The sequence below is a fragment of the Peromyscus maniculatus genome, chromosome 16 (genome assembly GCF_049852395.1).
Source record: "Peromyscus maniculatus bairdii isolate BWxNUB_F1_BW_parent chromosome 16, HU_Pman_BW_mat_3.1, whole genome shotgun sequence".
Lineage (NCBI taxonomy): Eukaryota > Metazoa > Chordata > Mammalia > Rodentia > Cricetidae > Peromyscus > Peromyscus maniculatus.
Genome location: NC_134867.1, coordinates 47583647 through 47609804, shown reverse-complemented (window position 1 = coordinate 47609804; position 26158 = coordinate 47583647). Strand labels below are relative to the sequence as shown.

At 38.8% G+C, this 26158-nt stretch overlaps 2 protein-coding genes and 1 long non-coding RNA gene across 6 annotated transcripts in view; 2 read left to right on the top strand and 1 right to left on the bottom strand.

Moving 5' to 3' along the window:
- The window catches only part of LOC121820813 (uncharacterized), a 37205-nt gene extending 14846 nt beyond the window's left edge, over positions 1-22359 (top strand). Inside the window, 2 exon segments of the mRNA XM_016002913.3 lie at positions 20677-22328; positions 22331-22359. Coding sequence (XP_015858399.2) covers positions 20768-22328; positions 22331-22359 — 1590 coding nt within the window. The 5' untranslated portion in view covers positions 20677-20767.
- The window catches only part of Epm2a (EPM2A glucan phosphatase, laforin), a 118190-nt gene that overhangs the window by 73730 nt on the left and 18302 nt on the right, over positions 1-26158 (top strand). The window contains exon 1 of one of the 4 annotated variants that reach the window (XM_006984432.4): positions 22503-23946. The exons of the other annotated variants lie outside the window; for them this stretch is intronic. Coding sequence (XP_006984494.2) covers positions 23747-23946 — 200 coding nt within the window. The 5' untranslated portion in view covers positions 22503-23746. Of the gene's footprint in view, positions 1-22502; positions 23947-26158 lie in introns of those variants that run through there. 4 annotated transcript variants of the gene reach the window in all.
- LOC143268900 (uncharacterized) lies at positions 13439-14547 on the bottom strand. Its single transcript, XR_013045090.1, has 2 exons — positions 14458-14547; positions 13439-13654 (listed from the first exon to the last, which is right to left on the bottom strand). It is a non-coding gene; the product is annotated as an uncharacterized LOC143268900 (long non-coding RNA).

Below are 26158 nucleotides of genomic sequence, written 5' to 3'. Positions count from 1 at the left end.
GCACATATGTGCACATGCATGTGGAGGCCTGAGGTTGGTGTCATTGCTGTTCTATTCCCCGTTGGCATTTATGTAGATTCTTGGGATCTGAACTTAGGTCCTCATGTTTATATGGCAATTGCTTTATAATCACTGTGCTGTGTTCCCGGCCAGAATGTGTTTATGTTTGATACCTGATTCCCTTCTGGGGAAATTCATTATGTACTAGGCAGAGGGTGACCACCTCTCAGGATTCAGTAGAAACTGTAGGCAGAGAGCCTCCAGTGAGGCTCTTTGGTAGACAACACTTTTCATGCCATGCCCCAGCTCTTTGCTGGGGGAGTTGAGCATGTCCTTGGCATTTTGTTGTCGAGGGGACCCTTGCATGTTTGCACCTGTTTCCTCCAGTCCTGTCTGCATGCCCTTTTCTTTTTTTGCTAACTTGCTTTGTATCTTTCCATCCTACTCAGTGAACTCAGCTGTGAGTAAAAAGGCCCTTGTGTGATCTAGAAAATTACAGATACTGGATGTCGGCTCATTCACCACGATCTCATGAAGTCCCATTAAATGTGTAGGTTATGAAGAATGGAGATTTGTTTCTCCATTCTGGAGGCTGAGAAGTCTTGAGATCAAGGAACAAATGGATTCAGTGTCTGGTAGGAACCCAGTTTCTGGTTCATACATAGAACCTTCCAGTCATGAAAACATCCGGGGAGCTTTGCCATTTTGTTTCCCATTCATTCTTACAGGCACTAATCCCATACAGGTTCTGCTTTTTTGACCTACTCATGTCCCACAGGCTCGACTTCTTAGCATTACCACCATGGAGTTCATGACTTCAAGTCATAAATTTTGAGGACTCAAACACCCATTCTATAAAAATAGGGGTAGCTTTGGGGAGTCCTGACACATTCACTTTCTAGCAGCTGGCCCAGCTGATGTTCTGAGTCCATCCTGGTGCTCATGAACAGGAAGTTCATGGCCTCCAGTCAGTAGCGTTATTGCCATAGCTGGTACCTGTTTAGTTTATAGGAATCCTGAACATAGGTGTGTCTATGGTCAGAGTGGAGTGTTTTCATTTCATTTTCTAATGTGGTTATTAAAAATCCCAACTCCGAGTTACATTGCCTGGTTTGAATTTCTGCTTTACTTTACAAGTAGGATTTGGGTAAGTTAATTAGCTACAGTGTACCATTATTAAAGAATGCTAACAATAAAGTTTTTGAAGTTGGTGCCCAGATTAAAAGTGATAAAATTGTAACACTTTCCTATCCATTTAGTTTACAGATTTTCAAATTACTTTCTTTTCAGATTGCATTTTATATTTTAAAGGCTTTGTTATATTGATACAATTAAATATCATAACAGGTATTAAAAAAACAAGCACAAAAGTTATTTTATCCCCCAGAATTAAATATGGAAGTCCTTTCCTTGTCTCTGTAAAATATGTATCAAGATCAAAATCCACATATGCTTTCAACAAATAGAAACTTAGCTTCCTAGACAGAAAGCTTCCTGCTGTGGAATAGTCAAGAGTTTTAAATTTCATGTAAAGTAAACTCTTTTATAATTTTTGTGTTGAATTCACCCTTGCATGTTATTAAGTTTTAAGTTGTTCTGAGCCCATTTCAGTGAGGCAGGAGGATTTTGAACAATATAGTGAGATAACTTTCACAAGCAAACATCCTAAGTCTTAATTTATTTTTTAAAGATTTGTTTTTGATTATGGCCTTGTGTATGTATTTTTGTGTAAACAAGTACAGGTGCCCTTGGAGGTCAGAGGCATTGATGTCCCATTGGCCTGCCTTTCAAAGGTAGTAGTGAGCTGGTGTCTGAACTTGTGTCCTCTGCAAGAACAGTGCATGCTCTAAACTGCTGAGCCGTCTCTCCAGCTCAGCTTAATTTATTTTTATAAGCAGTAATTTAATAGTAAACAAGTGATAAAAAGATAACATCTTCCAAGCCATTTTTGGGGACATTTCCAAATTACGTTCTTTTTAGTATGCATTTTATATTTAAAGGCTTCATTTTATTCTCTAGTGATTTTTATGTTTATTAATAATGTTTGGGAGGATACATACAGCCTATTGATACTCAGTGCTGTATAATACCCAGTTTACACGATTTAACTTTTAATTTTTTTTATTGTAAGACTTTCTAAATTTTCCGTTTTATAAATTATCATCTTTCTGAAAGATTGGAAGGCATATAGAATGGGTCTATATATTCTTTCTTATTCTACTAAAGGTTATCTTTTCAATGTCAGCATGCTCTTGCTTCAAAGATTGTTGATACTATTGCACAAACAACTCCTCCCTTTGGCTTTGATCTCACTTCTTTGTTCTTATTAGGTGGTGTTTTCTCTGTTCCTTCTAATCATCTATTTTATTTTTAAACTGCATAGAATTTGATTTTGATGATACATTGTTTTGACATTTTAATCAATTGTTTAAACTTGATTACTTATTTAAATTAATTGCTTGCTATTAGTGAGTCTTTCATATGATAATGATATTTATCTCAGCTCCCTTTTATTTTTAAACCATTATTGGTTGGACTACGAATGTGGCCTGCTGCACAGGCATGAGGGGCCTAAGTGCATCTCTAGCAGTGCAGGATCGGTGGGGGGTGGCAGATCTCTGAAGCTCCCTGGCTAGCCAGCCTTGCTGGATCAATGGCTCCCAGGTTCAGTGAGAGACCTTATCTCAAAAGAGAAGGTGTAGAAATATTAAGAAGACTCCTGAGGCCTCCATGCATTTCAGGCCTCCCATGACACATAGCAACATACACAGCAACATGCACATGTACATACACATGCAAGCACACACAAGTGTGCCAAATCTTATATTTGTTCCAGGGTTAGGTAGATTTACTAAGAGTTTTCAAAGAATTCATGATGATGAATTTTTAACCTTTTCCACATATTTAATATGCTTTTATATTTTCTTTATATCGTTTGGTTAGATATAGAGTGTTTAAGTTGTCTTCAAACATCGTCAGCTGTTTTGTGTGTGTTTACATTTATGTGAGAGTTCATGTATGTGGAGGTAAGCATACAGAGGTGTGTGCATGTGCATGAAAGCCATAGGATAACCCCAGGTTCTGTTCTTCAGGTTCAGGGAACCTTATTTTTTAGGAGTCTCTTACTGGCTATAATTTCGTAGGCTAGAGTAACGAATCTCTGAGGTCTGCCTGGCTCCACCTTCCCATAACGGGTACAAATTTGTGTAGCAGCAGCATCCCTGACTTTTTAAATGTAAGCTCTGGGGGTCAAATTCAGATCCTCATGCTGGCATGATAAGCTCTTTCCTCAGCACGCCTTGTTGGTTTTTACTTCATCCTTGCTTATCATATGGAGCAACTTGAGGCTGATAGGGTGACATCTCTCTTGTCTCTGTGTAATGACTTCTTTTTTTCCAAATACATGATTGTTCTGTGTAGCCCTGGCTTTCCTGGTACTCCCTCTGTAGATCAGGCTGGCCTTGAACTTAAAGAGACCAGCTTGCCTGTGCCTCCCGAGTGCTGGGATTAAAGGCGTGCATCACTACCACCTGGAGACAACTTATTGTAATATATTTCTGTTTGAATCTCAAACATTCGGTTAACTTTTCCAGGCTGTTTCCATCTTGGTCTATATTCATGCTTGTTATTTTTCCCCTGAGTCATGCATGTTCTAACTCTGCCCAACCAGTTAGTTTGGATGCGAGTCTGTCCCGTGTTACAGGGTTTACTGCAGCCAGTTTTGAGCCTGTAAAAGTGACATCCTGGACAGAAATGATGTTCCATTTCTTTCCCTCTACTTCTGGATATAAGGTCTACTCTTTTTTTTTTTTTTTAATTTTTTATTTCCTTGGTTTTTCGAGACAAGGTTTCTCGGTGTAGTTTTGGTGCCTCTCCTGGATCTCGCTCCGTAGACCAGGCTGGCTTCGAACTCACAGAGATCGGCCTGGCCCTGTCTCCCGAGTGCTGGGATTAAAGGCGTGTGCCCCCATCACCCGGCTTAAGGCCTGCTCTTAAGTGTGGTTGATAAACCCAATGAGACTGCACTGGAAAAAAATGAATTTTCCCTTTGCAAGTGGGTATTCATTGCAGAAAACTTCTTGATTGGGAGTGGGAGCCTGTGTCCGCTTCTTCCTCTCAGTGTTAGGACCTCACGTGGCTTGAACATGTATAGGTCTTACGTTTGCTGCCACAGTCTCTATGAGTTCATATGTGCATCAGTCCTCATGTGTCTGGAAGATTTTGTTTTCCTTGGAGTAATCTGGCTTTTATAGTCTTCCTGCCTTCTCTTCCACATAGTTCTCTGAACTCTGAGCGGAGGGATTTGATAAAGACATCTTATTCAGGACTGAGTGTTCCAAAGTCTTTCAGCCTTTGCACATTGTCCACTTGTGGGTCTTTGTATTAGTTCTCATCTACTGCAATGGGAAGGTTCTCTGATGATAGCAGAGATACTGATATCCATGAGTATGGAAGAATGTGTTAGTAGTCATTTTATTGCCATATTCCCTTAGTGGAACAGTGAGGGTTATTAGATTTTCCCCTAGGTCTGTGGCCTATTTAGTATCAGGTTCTTGGCTAATTGAGAAACGTCAGGTGTGAGTTCTGTCTTCTGGAGTGGTTCTTAAATCCAATCAGATAGCTGTTGGTCATACCTCAAGTTTTGTACCACTACTGCGCTACTGTATCTTGCAGGCAGGTCACCACTGCAGATCACCGGGCTTGAAGCTGGGTTGGTATTTACCTCTCTTCTTGGGTAGTATTGAACAGTACCTTCCAGAACCACGAACACTAAGGGTGAAGGTCCTCCCAAGGCACTATTTCTACTTCTCTGTGCTCAAAGAGAAGTGTAAATGTCATCTTCAGCAATAGGGCATTACCATTAGTTTGTGGAGAGCAACCAATAACCTTGCAATAGCCTCGGTTGTTTGGGGATTTTCATGGGGCCCCTTTGGCTAATGACTCAACTAAATATAAACTATTCCTGACATTGGAGGTTCCACTTAGTGATGAAAGATATCTAGTTGAGACATTCTCCATATATTTTTTTTAATTTTTAAATTTTTTTTTTATTTTTTGGGTTTTTTTTTCGAGACAGGGTTTCTCTGTGTAGCTTTGCGCCTTTCCTGGATCTCACTCTGTAGACCAGTCTGGCCTCAAACTCACAGAGATCCGCTTGGCTCTGCCTCCCGAGTGCTGGGATTAAAGGTGTGCACCACCACCGCCCAGCTCGTCTCCATATTTTTTGGTGATTCCATTCATATTTATTTCATATATGTCTATATTTTTAGAAACTTACAGTAGTACGTTTCTATATGACCCCACACATGGCCCTTAGTGTTAGCTATACCTCTTGATATCTACTCTCTTTCTCCTCATCCACCACTACCTCATTTAATCCTCCATTCCAGTTACTACTCTGTCTCTCCATAATTATATATTCTATTTCCCCTTCCTTGGTAGATTCCCTAATAACCTCCTTACTAATACCTTACTTAATACCTAACCTCTGTTGTTTATATAGATTGCGCCACACTTATTGAAGGCTTATATACTGACATTCACATATAAGACAACATATGGTTGTCTTTATGGGTCTGGATTACCTCATTCAGTAAGTATTTTTCCAGCTCCATCCATTTACCTGTAATATTTATAATTTCATTTTTAAGAGATGAATAATATTCCATTGTGTAGATGTACCACATTTTCATTATCCTTGAATTTAAATTCTATACCCATTAGTTAAGGGATTAACTAGTTAAAGGACATCTAGGCTTTTTCCAGTTCCTGGCTATTCTGAATAGGTCAGCAGTGAACACTGATAAGCAAGTGTCTCCATAGTAGGATGCAGAGTCTTTTGGGCGTATGCCTAGGAGTGGTATAGCTGGATCTTCAGGCAGATATATTTCCAGATTTCTTACGAACTGCCACATTGATTTCCATAGTGGCTTTACTCAAATAGTTTTTATATTTTGACCATCTCTTGAAGTTGGTAGCATAAGGTTGTAGTTGCAGCCCTCGTTACATATTTTTGGTGTATATTTGGTTTGTGAAGGAAGCTTTGAAAATCTGGGTCTTCACTATAGCGCAGACTTTTTCCTGGAAGTGGTCTTACTTTAAGATGTTAAGATCTGTTAAATAGATGAGACCAAGTGTGTTACAGGTAGTAGAAATTGAACTCTGGACACTTAGCCTTTAACAGCTGAGCTAATTCTCCACCCCAGCATTATTTTAAATAGAAATAAATATAAGATGATTTTTTTTTTCAATTTGGGATATTGAACACAAGGTCTTATGTACAATGGACAAAGCTCTACCACTGAACCACATACCTAGTCCTCACGATGGTGATTTAGGTAGTCTTCTATTGCTTATCTATTATTCTTAGCTTGTAAAAGCAAAATACAAGATACTTGAAAGTGGTAGAAGACACCCACATTATTAGTAAGAAAGGAAATATAATTTTGTTGAATGTTTACTAACTGCTAGGTAGTGAGCCAGACAATTCATTGAATGAATTCCCTTAATTCTTTCAACATTTAGTGCCTTCAATTTAATGACAAGGATGGAAGCTCATAATTTGTAAGGTAAATCCATTAACCATCCTTATTTAACCAGTGAGGGGATTCAATCCCACGACTGTCTGATTTTAACAAGATTCATCTGTGTGTCTTGTTGTCTTATAAAATGTGATTAAAAGTAAACACTAATTTTCAGAAATGAGAATGGATAGGCAGGGATAAAGACTCATATTTACTGAATATACTTTTTTTTTCTGGCAAAATTCTTGATGAGCTCTGATATTTTTGTCAGGAGAGTTTGTTGACATTTCTGTGCCTCGTCTTTATCATCATCCATAGCCTTTTGAAAACCAAACCTTGAGCTTGAATTCTATCTCTGTGGAAATGTTCCTGGACTTCTGGTTTGCTCTGAACATTTTCATTTCAAATCTAGCAGTAAAGATGGGCCCTAGCTCAATGCCCAGACTGTATTTTTGAATAAACATAGAAAGATTTTCAAATAGCAATTCTCAGCTCTAAGAACCAGATTTGTTTCTTTCTTTATGATATAATTTTGATTCCATAAACTAACTGGAAATAATTTTTTTCAGTTTATAAATACAAGGGTCCACCCCCCGTTTTTAATACTCAGCATAACTTTGGTCTTGCAAGGACAATTTTAATAAAAATGCCAACCAAAAGATGTTTTTTTTTTTTGGTTTTTCAAGACAGGGTTTCTCTGTGTAGCTTTGCACCTTTCCTGGGACTCACTTGGTAGTCCAGGCTGGCCTCGAACTCACAGAGATCCGCCTGCCTCTGCCTCCCGAGTGCTGGGATTAAAGGCATGCGCCACCACCACCCGGCAAAAGATGGTTTTTTGATTTGGTTTTGTTCTGCCATATCTTCAAGAGATTCTCCTTTGAATCATTCAGAAGAAGTAACGTCCTCATGAAAGAACTCAACTTTCCCATAAATTTGAGCCCTTGGGCTATTGAATTATGATGTTGTTATGAAGTCATTTTGTTTTGTAAAATTAAACAGATTGTTGTCTCTGCCTCTCAAATTCCATTTTAGAGGACTCATCTCATTGTTGAAGAGGCTTTTTGAAGTTAGCGGCTGTATCTTATTTGCCTTTGAATTTTTGCAGCTGAATTCATACCTGCGAGAAGAATTCATGCTCCTCCCCCCCCCCCGCCCCCAGTCACTAACAGTTCTTTTGCATTTTCCTCACTGTTCATAGAATCTACACGAGGACACTTGATGTGCTGAATAGTGAGTTTACACTCCCCTCACTCCTTGGATAGTACCCTGATTGTACAGTAATAGACTGTCATGGTGGTCAGTCGCTGGGAAAGTCAAGTCTGCTGCCGTTTTATTGTAAACATTGCTGTTTGAATGCATGCTTCCTACTGCTTTCAGAATTGAAGTTGTGCTCCATTGTTGGCCAATGTGAGAAGTGTGGGGCATTTGCTTTTTTGCACATGCCTCTGCCAACATGCATGCTTGCATGTTTTTCTACCCAGGCCACATTGGAGAAAACAGAACAAGCTTGGGGAACTAGGAAACATTTCATAATGATGCACAATAAAATTACCTTCAAGGGGCTTACAGTCGATAGCAAGAAAATAACTGTGTATAACTGGGAAAATTGTTTCATTCTCCAAAAGGGCAGTTTCATACACAGGAACCCTGGAAGCTTGGGGATATCATCAGAAATACCAAGATTCTAAGAAAAAGAAAATTTGTTAGAATTTTAGACTCGAGCTTGAATTAGTTGTTAATTTACATTAGCTAGTGACTCAATAGCCACTTATCAAATTCTCTGTCCAAGCCCGCTTTCCTGCTTTCCTGACTTAGGAAGTGATGTTAGTGAGTAGATTCCTCTTGCCTCCCCGTAACAAGTGAGTGTGGGTGGAGGTCAGATGTCATAAGCGTAAAATGTCATAAAAGAGCCTTAGTGCTGTAGGCAACTGGGGGTTCCTCTTGAATTCTCAGTGTGGCAGATCAAAACATTTTTAAAAAATATTTTATTATTGTCATCATTTTGTGGTGTGTGTGTGTGTGTGTGTGTGTGTGTGTGTGTGTGTGTGTGTATGTGCACACGTGTATGTGTGTGTACATGTGTGGACACATGTGCATGTGTGCAGGTGGCTGCAGACATCAGGAGAGGATGTCAGATTCCCTGGAGCTGACGTTTCAGGTAGTTGAATGCCACCCTATATAGGTTCTGGAAACTCAACTCCAGTCCTCTGTAAGACCACTGAGCCACGCCTCCAGAACCCCAACCCATATTTGTATTACCTAAATTCTTGAAAATTTTGAGCAGTATTGATTGTTAAATTATTGTTTGGACCCTGGTAACCTGATCCTAAAATCATTTACCACTTGTCTGTGCTTTCAAATAGTTTGGATTATAGTCTGTGCATCAGTAAATGTAAAATTGATAAAGAATACGCCACCAAATTCACAAATAATAGTGAGCTCTGTGGTTAGTACAGCCCAGAATCAAGGAAATTCAAGATCTACTCAACATTGGAGCTGATGATACACTGCTGATCTTGTGTGCATGTGTGCATTCTGTCTGTTCGGAGAATCTGATGAACACTGAGCAATGACACTTGAGTGCTGTGACCTGAGCAGAGAGAAAATTAACTGAAAGCATGATTATAATGCATCTATGGCTTCCCTTCCTGGTGCTTAATCTTCTCTTCTTGGTAGATCTGCTAGAGGTTTTAGGGTGAATAATACAAATGTCTACTAGAGAGGCTCTGAAGGAGAGCATCCTTTGATACTTTGAAACAGTCAGAAGTTACCCAAATGTGCAAAAGAGGTTATCATCCCAGATGATTTCTACTGGTTCTTAGGGAGGCTTTTAGAGGCCAAGGTACTTCCTTGGATGCCCACTATATGGAGTCTTGAGCCCGCTCTTTAAGAGTTGTGTGGTATTGTATAGTTAACCCCAGTTCTCCATGCCTCTTTGTTGGCAGATGAATTGATGTAATGGAAGTTCCTAGACAAGGAAGCAAAGCCAGTCTGTGTTGTTGAAAGTCAGGGTAGTCATGATCCCTTTAATATTAGAAATAGGTGTGAGTGGAGCCTTCCTGGGGCTCGAAATAGTTCTGTTTTTGCATCTGGGTGTTGCTATACAGATATACCCAGTTTGTTAAGAAAAAGTAATTGAGCAGTATGGTCATGGGCACGTTTAGTTCATGTTACCTTTCAATAAAGGATTGTTATAGCACTGTACTTAGCTTTGCAAATGTTCTTAAAATCAGTACATTGTGGATATAAGGATAAATACTCCAAAATAATTTGTTGCAGTTCTTTGCTTCAGTGGTTTCCACCAGAATACTAGGTTCCCATTAATGGCAAACAAAAAGAGGTGGTAGAATACAGACAGAGGACAACAAACTTTTCCATCCACTATGAATTTGCTGCAGATTTGCTGAAATTTGGCTTTAGATCATTGGGACTGTGGTTACTTACGTACTGTGATTCTGTGTACTGTAGTTACTTATGTGCATCTCAAGAACTCAGAGAGGCCAAGTGGTTCTGTTTGTGAAAGCGCTCTTTGGTATCCATTGGAACCTAGTGGAGAAGCCATGTAATAGTGCTGCCTCTTTATAGGTTATAAAAGGACAAATCACCTTTTCAAAGTTCGTTTGATGCTTTACAAGTCGTACTTAGAAATGGGATAATTTAGTTCTTCAATAGAGCATTGGGACCACCTTTCCTTTGTGAGCCACACATCCCATCCATTTACCTGTTTTTTTTCATGCCATTGAAAAGCAGAAGGATAGAATTTTCACAGACAGAAAATCTTCATTGCAGACAACGAAATATGCAATTCCTGCTGATTTCCCTTGAGTAATTTAATATATCAGAATCTTAATATATGAGGTTTTGTTAAGAGTTCCCAAGTAGTTGAGGGGCATTGTTATTGAGGCTGCGTTGGTCACTAGGGTTGGGTGTCAGTTTATCTCAGTTTTCTCTTTTAGCATCTCATTCCTGACCATTCTTTCTTTTTCTCTTATGCAAATATAAATCAGTATACCATGCAATTCCTGATTTCTTTGAACTGAAAATCCTTGCTAGGAAGGCAGTTCATAAATACGTCACTCCATATTTCAGGTTGCACAATGCTAACAGAGAAGCAGGCTCTCAGGAGAGGCTTCCTTTGCATTGATTGAAGCAGGTGTTCTCTTTGAGTCGTCAAGGCAGCTCCCTTCTGAGAATTTTAGATAAGTGGTCCAAATTACATCTAAGAGGAAAACTCGCCAAAGCATAATTACTTTTCATCAGGGTGCCACAAATAATGAAAGGACAAGGAACAGTGGAAGTACATTGTAGGCTACTTAATCACCATCATTTTAAAAAGCTGATGTAGAATTCCTTACTTCAAGACAAATTGTATAGCTTTGGTAGTAAATTAGACATATTTTCTAAACACTAAATTATATTTCTTCTCATTTACATTTGCCTAAGAAAAGCTGACTGGCAGTGGAGTCCAAGAGACATGCTTGCACCTGCTGGTTTCAGTCAGTGAAGTTTTTCATTCTACAGTAGCTTCCTGTGTTTCTATTCACACGAGTGCAACCCCCCCCCCCCCCTACTTTCTCTTTCCTGGTAAGATAAATTTCATGAGAGTTGCTCGATACACAAGATGCGGTCAGATTCCTTACTCTAACTTGCCTCTCCATTCTCCATCCTATCATGAAGATCTGAACTTCCTGAGAACAATAGATTAGAATGGATAGAGAGCATAAAGCTTTGTCCTGTGATGAACCATTGTTTAATACAGTGTGGGAAATCCTGGTCATCAAAACTTCATGTAATGTTTCTCTCTACTTAAGAGTTGAGCAGCAAATTCTAGAACCGGACAGTTTCAAGAGGCCCCATGGAAAACCCGAGTCTCATAGAATGAAGTTTTTTGCAAGATCAGCCATTGCTTAGATGGCAGAATGTGCTTAAAGTGTGTGCCCTGGTTTATTCATTAGGGCAATAACTGCTGTGCTGTAAGAGTCGAATAGCAAAACAAACGTCTTTTCTGAGCATGTACTTTACTAATAAGTGAATAAAATATTTTTGAGGCGGTCCATATAAACCATTGCAAAGAAATTGCCCAATAAACCAGAACATGTTAAAGGATAGCTTTTATTTATTCTTTGACAGTCTCATTAATGTTTATTACGTATCTTGATCATACCCATCCCAACGCCCACTAGACTCCCCCTAATTCCTCCTCCCTCCTTCATGTATCTATGTCTGCGTCTGTGAGTGTATTGGCTGTGCCATCTCCAGAAGACAGCATTTCACAACACTCCTCCCCATCTGCTGGCACTTGCATTCTTTCTGTCCCTGAGCTTTTGGCAGGGCCAGTACTCCATAAGATTCTTAACCCCAGTTGAGAACTTTGACACAGTTTTTATTACTGCCTTCCCCCCCCTCCCTTTCCCATCTGAAGCATCTCTGTGCTTCCCACTGTTGGTTTTGCCAGCATGTATCTCCTTCAGTGTGTATCACACAGTCTGCTTCCTCCATAGGCAGCCCCCTTCATCATGTATCATACAGCCTGCTTCCTCCATAGACAATCCCTTTTATGCATCTAGATAGAGTAGAAATACATACTCGTGAAATAAAACTGGTCTTGATGATTAAGTTTCTATGGGGTAGAAATGTGGGCTTTCTAGTATATTATATCTCAAAGGTAGAGATTAGCAATTTTCTTTTTAAAGGAGTAAACAGGATATACTTTAGACTTTGTGAACCATGTAGTTTCTGTCGCAGTTATTCAAATCTGCTCTGGTTGTAGAAAATTTACTATAGCCAACATAGTGTAAATAACTGAATGTGTTGAGTTCTATTAAAAATATCACTTTATACTTGAGTTTAAAGAAGTCATGTGATCCAGTTTTCTTCCAAACATTGAGTGCCATCACCATATAATGAAATAGTCAGTAGTTGGTCACATATAATTTTGAAGAGGCTAATTAAACACTAACATATGAAGGGCCCTGGACCCTTTCCAGGGGTAATATCAATAATCAGATGAGAGATAATGCTTTAATAGTGATTGATAGGTATCCAGAACTAGTCTCTTATCTGTATTACTTCACTTATACACACAATCCTATTCAGTATTTTGCACCATGAATCCCAGCCATCTATAGATGATGAAACCAAGATGCTGGCTGAGGAAACAGAATGGAGCTGGACATCAAGTGAGCTACTTCCCTCTCATTTCCACAAATCATCTTGATATACCTGTATGTGATATCAGGAGCACTGGGATGGTATTACCAGTTTGGTCTTCTATGTATGGACAGACACATGAGGCCCAGAGGGATGCAAGCAACTGTGCAAAGGTCACTCGGTCATTGATAACGGATTAACAGGTCTTGAAATCAATGAAGGCACCACTGGGAAGGCCTGGAAATAGGAGTAATTCTTAACTGTCACAAAGACAAAATCCCTTTAAATATGCATAATTGCTTCTAATTTCTCACTTTAAATTTTATTTCTACAGCTTCATTTCATTTTGATAAATACACAATAGGTGGAGTTATTTTTATTTTTTGACATCATGAGAGGCATTGTACTCCCAAAGAGGGGGTGACATATTTTTCCATTGACCCGTGGCCTCCACTGGGCTCTACTGAAGCCCCAACTTGTATAAGAATCACTTGGCAGTGATTGGAATAGAGGATGCTGAGCACTAGCTCACTGGCTCAGAGACTAATTTCATTGAGGATCTTGCAGAATCATGACAACAGAACCTTCAGGAGAGTCTTGCATATATAGCCTAGACTGCAAACGCTACCCTGGAATCTCATTTAGTTTTTGTAAGCTAAAATGTCCACATGCACTAACAGCTTGACTTTAAAATACCATATGGCATGAATAAATAAAACTGCACTCAGCTGTACATGGGTTATAGTAATAAAGATATGACCACATTCTATGTAGGAATGGAGCTTTATTATCACAGATGAACTGTACTGAGGGCTGTAATATTTAAATCAATTCTGTTTGAGGGTGATTTTGGATTGACAGGCGTTGTGGCCGTACTCAACTGACCACGGCTTGGGGATTCTGATGGGTGGCCGTGCATCTTTGTGGCTCAGTTACAGAGTCTGTTTTCTGCCTTTCTGTCACTGTCTTACTTGGAGAAACTGAAAGGGGAAGGAACGAGTGTTACAAAGGATTAGATTTTGCTACCATTCTCCACCTACCTACAAATATATAATTATTTATAACAGAAGACTTTAGAAAAGCAATTGTGTATAGTAGAAGAATTTAGGATAGAAATAGTCCATCTAGGCGAACAAGCGGCAGAATACAAAATACTAGGGACTCCAGACAGTGTAATTACTACTATTAAATTTGAAGTTTAAGTTTTCTGGCACTGAGGGCAAAAGGGGAAACATGTTGGGTTATATTGTTTCATACTCTGGGTAAAACCAGCTTTCACGTTTGTCTGCAGAGAAAATTGTTACTTTGAGCAAAACTCAACCAATAATTTAACACATATGTTCTTGGGAGAATACAGTTTACTACAGCTTTACAAAAGTCGTAGAAGTGCTGTGGGATTGACTTGAATGAGTCATCAGCTGATGACTCGTTTACTTATTTCTTCATTGCCTTTGCTTTTAAGGCGAATAAAATGCTTGCAATGTTAATCACTGGTGATATGGTGATAACTATGACATTTCTTATTCTTGGGGAATTTGCCATACAAAAGAACAAAAGCAGTAATTCAGAGTTGAGGGGCAGGAGCCTGAACCAAAGGTGTGCAATTATTTGTACCTCCTTTTAGCAAAAGAATAAACGAGATGCAGTGGGATATCAGAAGGAACACTGATGGAGGTGTGAGATAGAATCAGTGAAATCAGACACATGAGTACTACAAATGCAATCCAAGAAGAGTAGTAGAGGAGGCAGGAGAAAGAGGGGTATGGCACCTCAGCAGACTTACTCTCCTAAACTGGATGGAAAGCTCACACGATAGCATGGAATCAGAGAAATCCATAAGAGTTAGAATTGAGAAGATTGGCTCAAACCATTGTGATGTCATATGAGAACAATGAGTAGTCACCTCAAGTGTTTTTGGCCGGGAACGTGCATGGTTTGTGTTTTAGAAAGAACACCCCAATACGGTGGGGAAGGAAGGTAGGCCAGGAGATCACCTCGAAGGCCAAAGGGTGACTCTCTTTTTAAATGCTGAGGATCTGAAGGAAAGTCATGACACTGAGTATCAGCTGAGACCACAACCACAGAGGAGAATGACCTGTGGATCTGGTTCAGTGATTTGAAGGGAGAGAAACTGGAATGAACCGAATGAAGTTTCCTTGCTTAGGTATCTGGGTGGCAGGCCCAGTTCATGGAGTCAGGAGAAACAGAGGCAACTGTAGACAGCGAGCAAGCCCATGTAAGGTGGTGGAAATGAGTTCAGAGAATGCTGAACGTTATCTATCCAGTGGAGAATTTTCAGGTTGAGATCTGAACTGAGGGCCATAGATTTTTGAATCTACCAGAATATATACAGCAGCTAAAACAAGCTAGTGAGATATCTTGGTAACAAGAAACTGATGAAAAATCAGAGTTTGGATCCCTGAGAAAATTTCGCTCTTAGAAGGTATGTAGAGAAAATAGGAGATAGAAGTGTGGTTAAGAAAAATAAGCAAGGAATTCAGATTAATGGGAGTGACCCGTGGGACATGTGTCAATACATAGTGATGGCATTTGGGACAGAGGACGTTAGCATAAAGCTTTCTCTATGACATCATATCTGTGACAGGTGGGACTTGGTAGACACTGGGTCTCTTTTGAGTTTTCTTTTGAGATTTGTATGATAGTTTATATTGTTTTAAGGATAGGTGATTTATATATTACGTATATTCTCCAGCTTTGATGAGATCTTCACACATTTGAACTCAGTAGTGAAAGTAGAATAAATGTACCTCTCATATAAAACAGAGATGACAGTGTCCTGGGCCATGAAACATGGAAGAAATTGTAGTTTACAAAATTTTGAGGCTGATAGTTTTCATCGAGTCACTTCACTATAGAGAAATGAAGTGCTCAGTGGAATGAGTGATTTGAAAGGAAACTTTCCTGAAGGCCTTGCTAGGGTGAGTTTAATAAAAAAGGGAACACCTTATCAGTAGAAGGTAAATTATAGGACCACAGTGACTTTGCCACTGTTAATCTTCCCTTTCTGTCATTACATATAGTCATTCTGGAGGTTCCATGGTCGCTTTTGCTGGCATCCATCTTGAATGCATTCATGTCCTCTCTGCACACTAACTATATCCCAAGCCATCTCATCCCAAGGTTGTTCCTTTCCTCTAATATATGCTGTACTACCTACTTCACCAATTTTCCACCAGTAGCCAGGCAAATCTAAGTCCAAGTCACTCTTCTACTTAAAAGTCCTCCATTGAGTCTTCACTGCCTTCTATCACTATGTAGATTTCCTGAATGCCAATGAACTACCATTTTGTGCTTCCGGACTGTCTGATCGGCTGCCATGCACTCTATGTCTCTAGATTTTTCAGTTCTCTGTAAGTGTACCTTGTCCTTTACCCTAAGGGCCTTGATTGTTGTGTTTCTTTACTACGTTAGTTCTGATGTCACTCTTTGTAATGAGTCTTTCCTGTGTATTCTGTGGTCTGGCTTTAAGAAAAGTGACCTCAGTGAAGAGTGAGATGAAGTACAAACATACAGCCCCCCAGTCTTATTTGAGGGTTAGGCTTATCAGTTGTTAACAGTAGTCAGTCCAACAGTTTGGGCTTCTTAATGCTGTAAGCATTTTCCCCTTAGATTTGACTTGTGTGCTGTCCCAACACATTGTAGTTGCAAAGGAGACAGCTGTTTTATTTCTTTAAACTCAACCACAGAGAGCACCATATACCAGCCCTATGAGACTGATGTTTCACTTTCTTGGATGGTGAGAGGTCTGCAGCATTGATTTGTTTTGAGGTCTGTGCAAGAGTACTTGCTAACCCCCTCTTCCTGGCTCCCAGGAAGTTACCCTCTGTGTCATCACACTGTTAGTGTCTCTGTGTTGATGCTTCCTTCTTATGATAACACCAGTCATATTGCATTAGAGTTCCCACGAGTGACCTCAGTTTAACTTGATTGCTTCTGTGGAGAACCTACCTCCAATAAGGTTACAATTTCAGAAACCGAGTCAAGAATTCAGCCTAGACAAAAGTATTGGTCTAGTTCCATGATGTTGCTGTGACAAAAGACTCTGACCAAAAGCAATTTGAGGAGGACAGAGATTATGTGGCTTATGCTTTCAGATCGTAGTCCATCATTAAGGAAAGTCAGGGCAGGAACTTGAAGCAGAACCTATAGAGTAGTGGTTTTGTACCTCCCCAAATGCTGTCTCTTTAATACAGTTCCTCATGTTGTGGTGAACCCCCCCATCATAAAATTATTTTTGTTGCTACTTTGTAAGTGTAATTTTGCTACTGTTATGAATTGTAATGTAAATGTCAGCTATGCAGGATATCTGATGTGCGACCCCTGGGGAAGGTTCGGTACCACTGCCAGAGAGGAACCAGGCTAGCTGACTTACTTTCTTTTCACATGTTCATGCTCAGTGAGCTTTTTCATATAGCCCAGGTCCACATGCTGAATGGTGATTCTCACAGTGGGCTGGGACCTGTATATCAGTCATATATTAAGACAATCTCTTTCAGACATGGTCGCAAGACAATCTGATCTTCGCAATCTCTCAACTGATACTCTTTTAGATTTTTTTTTTTTTTTTTTTTTTGCTGTACCAGGTTGACAGCTAAAACCAATTAGTACAAGGATCTATCCACAATAGGGCTCCATAATTGATTTAATTATATGGTACTTAATAACATAGAAAATGAAAGAACAATAGGAGAAATTATTTATTTCATATACTATCTGTATTAGTTACTTTTCTCTTGCTGTGATAAAATACCATGACCAAGGCAACTTTAAAAAAAAAAAAAAAAAAGAATATGTTGGCTCTTTGTCCAGAGAGTTAGGGTCCGTATTGGAAGGGATAGCTTGGCAGCAAACAGCTAGTATGTTGGCAGGATCAGGAAGCAGAGCAAACTGGGAAGTATGTGGAGTGTTTTACTTTTAAAGTGCACCTCCAGGAACATACGTCCTCCAGCGATGCTCTGCCTCCTAACGTTCCCCAGACAGTGTCACCAGCCGGGGAGCCAAGTGCTCAAACGTCTGAAACTATGGATGATATTTCTTATTTGAACCAACACAACCTTTTAGCTACGTAACGCCTGTAAACCAAACAAGAAACTAGCTGTGCTTCCCAAAATCAACATGTGCTGTATTAATACTGTTGTCTGTGACCTGTAACAGGACTTTTCTTTGGGCCACTAGCTCATAAATAATGACACAGAGGCTTATTAATTATGAAAACCTTAGTTTAGGCTTGCTTTCAACTAGTTCTTACAACTTAAATGAGCCCATTTATATTAATCTACGTTCTGCCATGTGGTTTGTTCATCTTCATACTGCCCATTCGGCTTCCTCTGTGTGTGGCTGGTGACTCTGCCTTTCTTCTTCCCAGAGTTCTCTCTTTGCCTAGAAGTCCCGCCTACACCTCCTGTTTAGCTGTTGGCTGTTCAGCTTTTTATTGCACCAATCACAGCAATGCATCTTCACACAGTGTACAAATTTCCAACAACAGTGACCCATAGGAAACTCTAACAGAGCTGTGTTTTAGCTAAGAAACTAATCAGTACCACTATCCAGACTGGAAATTATCTTCAAGAAGTTATTCAGGGTTAACTGGCATGTGTTGCAAGCACCCTTTGGGGCAGAAATTTGACACTGTTAGAAGACAAACTTCAGCAATGGAGACTGTATATGTTCATAAATCCAGGAGTATATTAGAGGCAGATTTTAATATTTCTCTTGTTTTTATATTAATTAGATAAAAATGATGGGACTGATAGAATTTTCTTCTTTACTCTTTTTATTAGCCAGGTCACATTTTAATTTCATATTGAGTTGGCCATAAAATGTTAAATAAGCTCAACTCTACACAGTTATCCAGCTTAGGCAGTTTTCTGTACACACACACACACACACACACACACACACACACACACACACACACACACACACTATTGTTTTCTGTTTCTCAGGTTTTCACCTGGGTTTTGGGTTTTGAACAGGATTTCAGCAAAATCTGTTTTCTGTTCTTGGAATATACTTTGGTGGTTTGTTTATCAAGAAGTAATTCCAGCTCCATAGCTAGGTTCTTTTTGTTTGTTTGTTTTATTTTGTTGTTGTGATAGCTAAACAAAAGCCTCTTCCAGCATTTCTCTTCTTTCCCTAATCATTTTATTATCTATGGCCAGAAATGATGCTAATTACCCCTCTTAGGAGAAGGATATTCTGCTGTCTCCAATCGTGCATGACACCTCCACTGCTGTGTCTATGTAATAGACTGGTCGCTTCCATGCTAGCTTCTCCTGTCGGTCCCCTGAAGTGGATTTTTTCAGAGTGCTTGGACTCGCATTCTGCCTGATGTCCTCATTATTGCTAGTGAGGTTTGCTTTGACAGACAGCACTCGAGCAACCCTTATTCTTATGCCTCAGTAGCTCTTGTGCCACAGGTGCCATCCTGGCAGGTGAAGCCAATAGCATTGTTAACAATATGACTGCCTGGCATCCCAAAGTCATGTTCATTCAAATGAATTAAAGTTATTTTGATTTGCAATAAGAAAGCAAGATTGCGGAGTGCTAGCCACTTGTTTTCCATGGTCTTCTGTTAAGTTTTTGTATTATTAGGTTGCGTTTTTATTGACCTGGAAGTGGGTTGAATCACATTAGAAACAGTACCAGTCCAAGTTGGACTCTTATAAAAAAGTTTATTCTCCTAATGTGTATGTGCGTGTGTGTGTGTGTGTGTGTGTGTGTGTGTGTGTGTGTGTGCGTGTGTATGGATATGTATATATATGGATATGTATATATGGATATGATGTATCTTGATTATATCTTACCTCTCTCTAGCTTCCCCTAGGACTTCTCACCTTATCTTCTCAATTTCATGTCCTTCCTTTATAAAATTTATTTATTTACTTATTACACTGAGTTCTGTTAGTGCTGCCCACATGTGCACATTCATGGGGCCATCCACCTGGGAATGGGAATCCTAGTGGCCACAGTCTTGAAAAAAGTGACCCTCTTGTGCCAACAGACATCAACTGTTAATAAGTCATCTTGGGGTAGGATCTCAGGAGTCCCCCCCCTGCTCCATGCTGGAAAATTTAACTGGTTTCATCTTTTGTAGATTAGTGCAGGCGCCTCGAGCTGCCACAAGTTCATGTGTGCAGACGTCCCATCATGTGCAGAATACAAGGTTTCACGTCATGTCTCCCTTCAACATTCCATTTTTCTGTCAAGTGTTTAGTGTTAATTGTGTGCATATATCTCTGTGTGGATTTATGCATATGAGTTCAGTGCTCACAGAATTCAGAAGAGCGCATTGAATCTACTGGGTCTGCAGTTACAGGCTGTTGTGAGTGACCTGATGTAGGTACTGGGTGCAGAACTTGGGTCTTCTGGCAGAACAGTACAGCCTCTTAACCACTGAGCCAACTCTCCTGCCTCAACACAAAGTTCTGTTCTCATAAAAAATATGTTTTTTAGATTTTTTTTATTTTATATGTATTAATGGTTTCCTTGCACACACACACACACACACACACACACGCGCGCGCGCGCGCGCGTGTGTGTGTGTGTGTATCATGTGTGTACCTGGTACTCAGGTAGGCCACAGAAGGGTATCACGTCCCCTGGAACTGGATTTATGGATGGTTGTAAGCCATCATGTGGGTGCTGGGAAATGAAGTCGGGTTTCAATTTTTTAAGAACAACAGTTGTTCTAAACCACTAAGCCACCTCTCCAGCCCCCAGCATTCCATTCTTGATGCATATAACTTTATTAACTATTTCTCAAGTCTCACAAGCAGGCTTATTTTGGACATTTTTGAGAAGAGTGTACATTAAAATATAAGTACACCTCCTCTTTTGAAGTACTATGTCATGAATAGTTTCCAATTTCTCATTCTGTGTATGAATCTTTTGGAGAAGGGTGAGGACTTGAATTTAGAAGTGTAGGTGTTGAGCTGAGTAGTCTCTCATTTTATTTGCAAATATTTATTCTCTTTAAAAGGAACTAAATTCAGACTTGGCTTTGAAGAGGAACTGGTGCCATTGTTTTTGTGTGCTGTGCAAGTTCTGCTGCGGGGAGCCGAGCAGAGAGCATGGGCGAGTTGGGAAGCCAGGACGTGAATGCAGTGACTTATGCCGATGTACACATCAACTTCACTCGGGAAGAGTGGGCTTTGCTGGATCCTTCCCAGAAGAAGCTATACAAAGATGTGATGCTGGAGACCTACAGGAACCTCACTGCTATAGGCTACAGTTGGGAAGATCATAATACTGAAAACCATTTTCAGAGTTCTAGAAGATGTGGTAGACATGAAAGAAATCGTACTGGAGAGAAAGTCTCTGAAAATACTGAATGTGTTAAGACCTTAGCATATCACAGTCATCTGCAATTACACGAAAGTACCTATACTGAAGAGAAACCCTATGAATGTAATCCATGTGATAAAGCCTTTGCGGATTTCAGTCCTCTGCAAAGTCATAAAAGAACAAATAATGGAGAGAAAACTTACAAATTTAATCAATGTGGTAAAATCTTTGCACATCAGAACAATCTTCAAAGAACACATACTGGAGAAAAACCCTACGAATGTAATCAGTGTGGTAAAACCTTTGCCCATCACAGTAGTCTTCAAAGACACAAAAGAAGACACACTGGAGAGAAACCTTTTGAATGTAATCAACGTGGTCAAGCCTTTGCACATCACAGTGGTCTCCAAATACATAGAAGATCACATACTGGAGAGAAACCCTACAAATGTAATCAGTGTGGTAAAGGTGTTGCAAGTCCCCGTAGTCTTCAAAGACATAAAAGAGCACACAATGGAGAGAAACCTTATGAATGTGATCAATGTGGTAAAGCCTTTGTATGTCAAAGTGGTCTCCGAATACATAAAAGAACTCATACTGGAGAGAAACCCTACAAATGTAATCAATGTAGTAAAGGCTTTTCAGTACACAGTAAACTCCAAATACATAAAAGAACACATACCGGAGAGAAACCATACAAATGTAATCAATGTGATAAAGCCTTTTCACAGCGTGTTCATCTTCGAGTTCATAAAAGAACCCATACCGGAGAGAAACCCTATAAATGTAATCAGTGCGGTAAAGCCTTTGCTTATCAAAGAGGTCTTCAAAGACATAAAAGAAGACACGCTGGAGTGAAACCTTATGAATGTAATCTATGTGGTAAAGCCTTTGTATGTCAAAATGGTCTCCACCTACATAAAAAAAGACATACCGGAGAGAAACCCTACAAATGTAATCAATGTGATAAAGCCTTTTTATGTCGTAGTAATCTTAAAACTCATCAGAGAACACATACTGGAGAGAAACCTTATGAATGTAGTCAGTGTGGTAAAGCCTTTGGATGTCAACGTATTCTTCAACTGCATATAAGAACTCATACTGGAGAGAAACCTTATGAATGTAGTCAATGTGGTAAAGCCTTTGCACATCAGAATAGTCTCCGAATACATAAAAGAACACATACTGGAGAGAAACCTTACAAATGTAATCAATGTGATAAAGCCTTTGCTTGTCAGCGTAGTCTCCAAATACATAAAAGAACACATACTGGAGAGAAACCTCATGAATGTAGTCATTGTGGTAAAGCCTTTGGACAGCGTAGTCATCTTCGAATACATAAAAGAACACACACTGGAGAGAAACCCTACAAATGTAATCAATGTGATAAAGCCTTTGTATGTGCTAGTCAACTTCGATCTCATAACAGAATACATACCGGAGAGAAACCCTACAAATGTAATCAGTGTGGTAAAGCCTTTGCACATCAGAATACTTTCCAAATACATAAAAGAACACATACTGGAGAGAAACCCTATGAATGTAATCAGTGTGGTAAAGCCTTTATATGTCATAGTCATCTTCAAAATCATAAAAGAACACATACTGCATAAAAACCCTATGAATGTAATCCGTGTGGCAAAGCTTAGCATGAATCACTAGTCTTCAAAAGCACAAGAAAAATCTTACTGCATAGAAACCCTATAAATGTAGTCAGTATGGCAAAGTTTTGCAAGTCATGGTAGTGTTTATACAAGAGTAAAACTTAAGTACATAATTAGACAGTTAAAGCCTTTGCATATAACATTAATTTGTTTGAGGATCTTAAAAAAAAACACATACCAAAGGATTTGGTAAAATCTTTAGCCAACATATTTACATTCAGTTACACAAGATTATTGATTTTGGAGAAAAAATATCTGGCAATTGTCAACAACCTGTTCAAGTGTTATGATGTCACTATTTTTTGGTACCTCCAAACTCTTATAGACAAAAGACCTATTACTAAATTACAAATTAACCCTTTCAGATTTCATACTTCTCTTCATTCACAGGAAATAAACCCATGAGCAAGACTTTATGGATATGTAATAGTCCATTTTCTGTTGGTGTAGCAAAACAATATCTAAGTCAACTTATGAAAATACTTAATTTGGCCCTTGGTTCTAGAGAGATTCAGGATCACTGTGAAAGTGGTATGGCAACAACTGTCAGACATGGCTGCCTGCCGAAACAAGACACTAAGATCCTTTCATTCTCAACTGGCACCGTGAAGCAGAGAGTAGGAGCTGGAAATGATGTATAGCTGGAAACTCGCAGGCTCACCCCTAGTGACATATTTCTTCAGCAGAGCAGCATTTCTTAAATCTTCCTAAATTATACCATGAGCCGAGAAGGACTGATTTCTCTGACTTCAAGACTACATACTAGCATTCCTATTACATTAACCACTTCATGATGGAGAAAAATTTTGTCAGCCTTTAAAAGTTTCAATACCTGTGTTATAGGAATGAATGCTTAGAAGAGAAGAACACAAGAAAAAGTTTGTTTGATTAAACAAACTTATGTGATGTCAATTATGTGATGTCAATGTGTCTTTTTGTGCACTCTAGTTCCCAAGAAGGTTAGACCCTGGGAGCTTCATGTCACATTAATTACAGGAAGTTTTCAAGAACCTGAGTTTTGTCCTGGGAATGAACTTGTCTTAATTGCTCAGACATGTTTCTAGTCTTTTAAATACTTTAAAGCCTTTTTATATCATCTTGATGTCAGGAAATAGTGAAGAAATGCAAGAGGAGAAACCTTTTCATGTAAATAATTTTGTAAAGAATATAGACATCAGAGTTGTCTTCATGTTTAAGAACAAAACCTTAATTCATCAAAGCAAAGAAAGCAAATTACCATGTTCACTCAAGACTGATGGTGGAGATCACTGCATTGTGGTTTCTGTTTTGCAACATTTGAGGTACCTATTAAAGTGTGACAAATCTGATTTGTTTAATTTATGGTCCTTATATTTCTCCTGTGGTTTTTGTTCATCTTTGATTGTGCTTTTGTTTAGAGATAGATTTTTTTTTTTTTGCTGTAATGTGTAGACTGTGATGCCCATCATCTAAGTAGTCGATTGTTTATTTAAATATCAGGCCATGTGTGATCATACTTTTCAAGTAAAGGTGTCTATGAAAAGGTGGTGGGTTTTTCTCTTTGGTTTTGTTTTTCATATTTTCATATATTCCCTTAAGATGTTGTTTGTTATCCATCCTAGGTTGTAATTAGTCTGGGATATATTTGAACTCATGATCCTCCTAAGTAGAAGCCCACAGGCAGATGATATACCCCCAACATTTGCTGTTTTGTCAACATAGTTTGAAAATGTTAATGTTAAAGTGTTTAGTAGAAGAGAAACATGTAAGAAATATTAAGTATTTCATGTGTGTATCCAAAATAGAATTTTCATCTCTCTGGAAGAGATATAAGGAGGTAGGATAATCAGCAATCAACTGTATATTTCACAGTATAACTTGATGTACTATGGATATGTATATATTATTTGAAGTTCAATACATCCTCATGTCCCCATCAGTGATCCATTTGGCCCTTGAACTGGAAGTACTGCCTTCTAAGGGAATTATCCAAAGATGCCAGATAATGTAATGTCAATGAGACTTATGGTTTTTTTGTTGTTGTTGTTGTTTGTTTGTTTTTAATTTTCTGTTGTGTATGTGTAATGTGGTTATGGGGTTTTAGGCTATGTCAGATGTATGGAGAGAGGAAGAAAACTGAGGGTTTTACTTTGTTTCATATTCATGTGGTGATCAAGATAATGTTACCAGCCATGCACACCACAGACATTTTCCACTAAGTTGTCTCACTAATTCTCAAATAAGATTAAAGATCACATCACTGAACTATTGTCTTCTTTTCAGATTGTAAACATTTTCATCAAAGTATAGAGTAAAATGGACAAATTGAATCCTATTGCCAATGAAAAAAATAAAAGGAACTAAAATTTATACAGTAAATTCCTCTCACCTCTTGCTGAGATGTGTCAGGCCAGTGGGTCTGTAATAGAATTTCACAGATAAATGGGTAATTTCTAAGAACACAGAAAAGGAAACAGGATCCTGGGGAATAGATGCCTTAATAAAGGTACTTTCACTTAATTCGGGTTGACTGAGTATCACCATTAATTTGGCACAGTGAATTCCATCTGACCTTTCTACATAATCTATAATACTGCAGCCAAAAAACTCTCATAACTTAAAAATCTATGGTAAATTATTCATAAATATTTCTCCGGGGGTCTTATTTTGTAATTTGTAACATAACTGCAAGTCATACCATTTGTTCATTAATTATAGGCTTAGATTTATCTAGAGGAGATTTTTATTCTGTAAATTTTGTATTTCAATAGTTACTTTTACTTTAAAATCCTTCATATTAAAAACTAGTTAAACTACCACTGACACCAATAGAAGATTAGACATAAGATGAGATGAATAAAAATGAATTTAATGGTGTCAAATTATCCTTTTGAGTGAACTACAAGCTGAGTTATACTTAAAGAAAGCTTGCTGTGCACCTCATAACTTCCAGTGTGCCATGTAAGTAGGACCACATCACATGATGTGAGAATGAATGGAAACAGAAAGGCCTTAAGGGACACTTTGGCTGGCTGTTTAGCACTGATTTGTATGTTTCTAGCAAGCCTCGGCCTTTATCTTCCTGAGCCATAAAATACTCAGTTTGATTCTATGTATAACTCATTCTCTGTCTTTTAGTACATGCTTGCTGCAAAGTTTATCTTTAGTTATCTGTATCCTGGCTTCACAGCATCTTTTTTTAAAAGAATCAGGTATCATTTAATACTCTTTCTTAACCATAGCACTTAACTCATCATACTACTAGAGGAAGAGTCATGTAGGTTATGAAAAATGTTGGAAATACTTATTTGTGATGCAGGCATGTGGTTGTAATGACTTATTTTCATCAGAAATACAGTGTCTGATGTCTGTCTGTCTGTCTATCTACTGTCTGTCTGTCCATCTATCTACCTACCTACCTACCTACGTATCATTCTATCTAATGTTAACCTTTGGCCTAATTTTTTTGTTTGGCTTTCTCTATTCAAATGCCCCTCAATCAAAGAGAACAGAATTTCTGAGTAACGTTTGAAA